This window comes from Oncorhynchus mykiss, chromosome 23 (assembly GCF_057628025.1).
Source record: "Oncorhynchus mykiss isolate SJ-2025 chromosome 23, ASM5762802v1, whole genome shotgun sequence".
NCBI classification, from domain to species: domain Eukaryota; kingdom Metazoa; phylum Chordata; class Actinopteri; order Salmoniformes; family Salmonidae; genus Oncorhynchus; species Oncorhynchus mykiss.
In genome coordinates this window covers 34,062,587-34,068,990 of record NC_143044.1, presented here as the reverse complement: position 1 = coordinate 34,068,990, position 6,404 = coordinate 34,062,587, and the positions used below count along the sequence as shown (strand labels likewise).

Sequence of the window (6,404 nt, the reverse complement as noted above, 5' to 3'; positions counted from 1 at the left end):
GAATTGCTGTTGGGAGTCTTAAATGTTTTATTACAAAATAATGTGAACAATACCAAAAAGCAGTACTTGACTCTAATATCTTATCTCACTTTGTACGCATCTTATAAATATCACAAAAATGTGTCTGAACAGAAGTATAATGCCTTGAGTAGCGCTTACTACAAAGTAGATACAAACATAATTTCCTGTAAATGAATTGTTTTTTTATTGCAATCAGTATTTTTTATTACAAGGCACTTCAGATGGTTTTGTAGGGTCTCAGTAACTTCATCTACACATTCAAACTGCGCTGGTCTTATTCAGACACACAAAAAAAATAAAATTAAAAACGTCCAACCGTTTGTACCAGCTGTGTTAGCAACTGTAACGGTTAGTTTAGTGTAGTTCAAAGATATAAGAGGAAGAGAAGGCTGATATTTCAACACCAGTTTCATGTGATGCATTGAACTTAAACACACTTAAACACACTCTCTTCCGTGAGACTACCTGGACATAGTGTCAGCTTAGTCAAGTACTCGGCTTAATTACAGTAATCAGAAGCTAGCCCAAAAACTGTCCACACCGTCTTTATCCCCCATACCCAAACCTAATCTTCAAAGTATTTGACTGATCATTCATTAATGTTTCACAAAATTGGCTGTGCAGCGCACACCACGTTATGTCAAGACACAGTTTAAACATTACAGTACAGTTGGCCTCTAGTCAGGCTAAAACACGGAGACTGGCTTGCTATAGTTTCTCTGAGAAGTACAAAGTATAGAGGGCCAGACCAGAAGGAGACCTAAGGTCTACATGTAATCTAAACGCAACATGGTGAAAAATCAAGCTAGTCCAGAAACTGACATAGTTGAATACATGTCATCTTAATGGATATTGAATTTCAATCGTCAACTCTTTTGTACGCTAAATGGTTGTAAACATTATAAGTTAATAAGACATTCTCTATGCAATGTGTCTGAAGATCGAGCCCTTGTGTTTTCCAACAGCGCAGATATAATAAACCTCAAAACATAAAAAAATATATTTAAAAAGTTAATGGTGGAACAAATTTAGCCTGAGTGCAAGTCTGTTTAGTGCTATCACGCCAACTCCGGTGCAAAGAGCACAAACAGATTTGGGACCAGGCTAGAATCAACTCTGACAGTCTTGACAATACTTTAAAAAAAAAACATTGCTACAAAAACCAACTCACTATCTACAGTTGAAGTCAGAAGTTTACATACACCGTAGACAAATACATTTCAACTCAGTCTCACAATTCCTGACATTTAATCCTAGTAAAAATTCCCTGTCTTAGGTCAGTTAGGATCACTACTTTATTTTAAGAATGTGAAATATCAGAATAATGGTAGAGAGAATGATTTATTTCTTTCATCACATTTCCAGTGGGTCAGAAGTTTACATACACCCAATTACTATTTGGTAGCATTGCCTTTCAATTGTTAAACTTGGGTAGCCTTCCACAAGCTTCCCACAATAAGTTGGGTGAATTTTGGCCCATTTCCCCTAACAGAACTGGTGTAACTGAGTCAGGTTTGTAGGCCTCCTTGCTCGCACACGATTTTTCAGTTCTGCCCACAAACCTTCTATTGTATTGAGGTCAGGGCTTTGTGATGGCCACTCCAATATCTTGACTTTGTTGTCCTTAAGCCATTTTGCCACAACTTTGGAAGTATGTTTGGGGTCATTGTCCATTTGGAAGTCCCATTTGCAACCAAGCTTTAACTTCCTGATTTATGTCTTTATGTCTTTGCTTCAATATATCCACATAATTGTCCTTCCTCATGATGCCATTTATTTTTGTGAAGTGCACCAGTCCCTCCTGCAGCAAAGCACCTCCACAACATGATGCTGCCACCCCCGTGCTTCACGGTTGGGATGATGTTCTTCGGCTTGCAAGCCTCCCCCTTTTTCCTCCAAACATAACAATGGTCATTATGGCCAAACAGTTCTATTTTTGTTTCATCAGACCAGAGGACAACTCTACAAAAAGTACGATCTTTGTCCCAATGTGCAGTTGCAAATTGTAGTCTGGCTTTTTCATGGCGGTTTTGGAGCAGTGGCTTCTTCCTTGTTGAGCAGCCTTTCAGGATATATCGATATAGGACTCGTTTTACTGTGGATATAGAAACTTTTGTACCGGTTTCCTCCAGCATCTTCACAAAGTCCTTTGCTGCTGTTCTGGGATTGATTTGCACTTTTCGCACCAAAGTATGTTCATCTCTAGGAGACAGAACGAGTCTCCTTCCTGAGTGGTATGACGGCTGCATGGTCCCATGGTGTTTATACTTGCGTACTATTGTTTGTACAGATGAACGTGGTACCTTCAGGCATTTGAAAATTGCTCCCAAGGATGAACCAGACTTGTGGAGGTGTACAATGTATTTTCTGAGGTCTTGGCTGATTTTCCCATGATGTCAAGCAAAGAGGCACTGAATTTGAAGGTAGGCCTTGAAATACATCCACAGGTACACCTCAAATTGACTCAAATGGATGTCAATTAGCCTATCAGAAGCTTTTAAAGCCATGACATAATTTTCTGGAATTTGCCAAGCTGTTTAAAAGGCACAGTGATTTGACTGCATGTAAATTTCTGACCCACTGGAATTGTGATACGGTGACTTATAAGTGAAATAATCTGTCTGTAAACAATTGTTGAAAAAATGACTTGTATCATGCAAAGTTGATGTCCTAACCGACTTGCCAAAACTATAGTTCGTTAACAAGAAATTTGTAGAGTGGTTAAAAAACAAGTTTTAATGTCTCCAACCTAAGTGTATGTAAACTTCCGACTTCAACTATAATACAAATATGCAACAGGGAATAGTGTTTATTTTTCCGTTTCTAGAACATAGTGTAAACAGACATAATAACCACTGAATCATATATATTTGCGTGTAGAGCTCAGCATAACGATATGCTCGAACCAACTCCCATTGAGTTGGATGTGCTTTGTCCTAGCAACAGTGAACGACTGCACAATGCAGATAGTGATATAAAGAACCAGTATAAAGATATACAAACGTCTTCCAAGACAAATCTTAATAATGTTCAAATTTTTACTTAGATTTGGGGCTACTGTATGTTTAAATGAGACTGATAATAGTACTCCTTTAATCTTACTGGATAAGAAAAGCAAACCTCTAACACACACACACACCTAGGAAGTCTAAAAACACTTTACAGGCAGGTATGGGATTGACATTGACTGATAAATAGTGTATTCAGTATTAACTCACTCTTTTTACCCCAACCAGGCAGTTTTCATTCATTGTAGCTTGGAATTAGTATGTATGTGTCCATCAAATCTATTGCTCAAAGGGTCTGGGTGTTTTTTCTTCTTAACAAGCTGAGCCTTGAGCAGAGGAACATAATAATCCGTGTCCCAAATGGCAACCTACTGTATTCCCTATTTAGTACACTACTTTTAACCAGACATGAGCCCAAGTCAAAAGTAATGCCCTACATAGGGAATAGAGTGCCATTTGGGACATTGTTGAACGGACAGTTGGCCCGTATCTTCTCATTGGTACCAGGGTGTCTTACGGATCCAGTGGAGAGTGAAGCCTGCATCTGTCCGGATCTTGATGGAGGCAGCCTCAGCCTCTCTTACTGTCTCCTTCACAGACTGCATCAGGTTCTGGGCATTGTGAACCAACATCTCTGTGGCCTGGGTGAGGGGGAAGGAAAGAAAAATGTTGGTCACATTTTACATGACGTTGCTCTTGTGTAGTAACACTGTAATTACACTAGTAACAACATTATATTTATATCAGTGTTTCCCCTATATTCATTTAGCAGCAATGGCCCACAGATGATAAATTGTTGCCAGCACTGCAAAAAATGTAATAAAACAAAAATACATATCTCTGCTGATATACACTTTTAAATGGATAGCTGTAGGCTCAATGACTGGAAGTCTATGGGAACAGCTAGCATGTCATTGCGCCACCACCCTTGCCACCACTGCTGAAAGAAATCCTAGGGGAAACACTGTACATTGTAACATTACTGTTACATTGTACTTTAGTGCATTTCGTAGTAAATTTAAAGTTGAAATGTTCGAGTGTTTTTCTGTAATTTTTGCATTTGGAATTACATTGTAATGGAGTTTAGTGGTTTCTGATGTGTGTTATCCAATGATCTCCAGTGTACTGACCTGCTCTGACTCCTCTTCACTGATGTTGGTACGACCCAACATGGTGGCCTTGACTGTGGAGAGGATCTTGAGCTGTGTGCTAATGGTGGGGATACGCTCACACACCTGGAACACAGAGAAGTTTATTTAAGTTCAAGTTCCGAGAAACCAGTCAGAGACATGAAGATAAAAACAGAAAACAGTGTAATTTATTTCAAATGATCTACCCTAAATCAAATCACGAGGACAGGGTGGATATTCAATTATCTTTAGTCCTACAACTCCAACATGAATATAATGTTGTCCTTTCTATGGTCTTTCCAGAGCAGCTGCTGCTCCTCAAGAAAAACCTGAAGAGAGCAGTCTGAAAATCTTGCTTCTTCCGTCCTTGTTTGCTCAATTCATCCATTAGCAGAATATTGGACCAGATGAAACCCTGATAAAGGCAGCATAGCTATCGAAACTTAGGTATTTATTCAATGTATTGCATCGTAGCCATGAGAGTTAGCATTTTGAAGAGTGGACCAGGAACCAGTCGGTCAGCTGACCTGGAGCAGGTTAGTCCGGATGCGTTTGTCTGTGCACTGCTTGGCCACCTCCTTGGCCAGCCTTGTGACCTCATCTGAGGCCTTGGCGATGTCTTTGGCACACTGGATGAGGGCACGCTTGTTCCCACTGCCACCGCGCACCAGACGGGACATCTCAGCCATGAGCAGGGCCATTCTCTTGGCTGCACCGATGATATCGTTACCCTGAAAATATGACAAAAACCAAGGCATTAAATTGGACATATTTTATCTTTATCTAACTAGGCAGGTCAGTTAAGAACGAATTCTTATTTTCATTGACGGCCTAGGAACAGTGGGTTAACTGCCGTATTCAGGAGCAGAATGACAGATTTGTACCTTGTCAGCTTAAGGATTTGAACTTGCAACCTTTCAATTACTAGTCCAATGTTCTAACCACTAGGCTACCCTGCCGCCCCAATATGACAACACATCTGGGGTGGATTCCCTGTCCAGTGTAATTGTGCAGTATACATGTATATGTACATGTCACACTTCCTAAATGGCACCGAATTATGGCTAGTCTGAATCTGCTCCGCTATGGTTTTCTGGTCGCAATAAACTTAACTTTGAACATCAACATGTAACTAACTGTATGTGCTGTTAGCTCACCTTGCTAGACCACTTGCGGGCCTCCTCGTGGAGCTGCCTAGCGGCCATCATCATGGGCTCGCTCACCATCTCTCCCAATACCTGCTCTGGGAAGTCCTCGTCCTTCTCCTCTGGGGGAGGGGGTCTGGGGGGAGGAACCTCACCCTCGGGGAGAGGGGGTTTGGGTGGGGCGGGCTCGTCGCTGACCTGGCGTGTATTCAGATAGGTGAAACGCTCAGAATGTTGCAGATAGAAATGAATCCCTCTACTCTACATGGCAGATAATCATATCCGTTCTAACAAATATATATATTTTTTATATGAACGTTCTGAAACCCCATTTCTACGCCACTGAACAAAACCCTGGTGTTGACAGTGCAGGACTATAAAGTATTTTATGACAGATGCTGATGTGAAAAGAGCTTTAGAAATTAATTTGATTGATCGACTTACGTGCAGCTGATGCAGATCAGGAGGTGGTGGTGGTGGGAAGTCTGGTTCCTGTGGCTGGAAGGCATCTCTCACAATGGCAACGGCACCCAGGATTCGATAGCCTGAGTCCAGGAAGCCCTTCTGCAGACCTGGACACCACGGAGGAAGAAGGAGATACATATAGGCCTTAGAAACAGGATATTAGATAAAGGCCGCAAAAGCTGCTGTGTGGCAGCAGTAACACATTGACAGACCCCAAAACCATAACACCATCGACTGAACCTTAACTTTTGACAATCACAGATTCAGAGATTGACAGAATGAATCTTTATATTTAGTATTAGGTCATGTTGGAAAGCTGTACACGGGTACAGCAGGTTATACAGTATAATGATCAAACGCATCCTAAATGTCTGGTAACTGCCTTGGAACATACTTGGATCTGTGATGTTCCCAGCCACAGCCTTGGCGTCCATCACCATGGGAGAGATGGTCCGGCTGAGCTCATCAGATGCAGCCTTCACTATCTCCCTGAACTTAGGATCCTCAGAGTTCTCCACCTAGGAAAGAAAGTGTACTCATGCATTTCTATTTTGAATCCTTTTCATAGTATGTATTTTAAGCTGAACTGCAATTCACTTGTCTGTATTCTAATCTGCTAAAGTGCATCATTGTGG

At 41.1% G+C, this 6,404-nt stretch overlaps 1 protein-coding gene across 1 annotated transcript in view; it reads right to left on the bottom strand.

Moving 5' to 3' along the window:
• The window catches only part of LOC110503119 (vinculin), a 78,474-nt gene continuing 72,070 nt past the window's right edge, over nt 1-6,404 (bottom strand). The window contains exons 17-22 of the mRNA XM_036960509.2: nt 6,164-6,287; nt 5,749-5,876; nt 5,317-5,502; nt 4,687-4,890; nt 4,160-4,264; nt 1-3,670 (exon numbers count right to left, since the gene is read on the bottom strand). Of these exons, the coding sequence (XP_036816404.2) occupies nt 3,524-3,670; nt 4,160-4,264; nt 4,687-4,890; nt 5,317-5,502; nt 5,749-5,876; nt 6,164-6,287 (894 nt within the window). The 3' untranslated portion in view covers nt 1-3,523. The remainder of the gene's footprint in view (nt 3,671-4,159; nt 4,265-4,686; nt 4,891-5,316; nt 5,503-5,748; nt 5,877-6,163; nt 6,288-6,404) is intronic.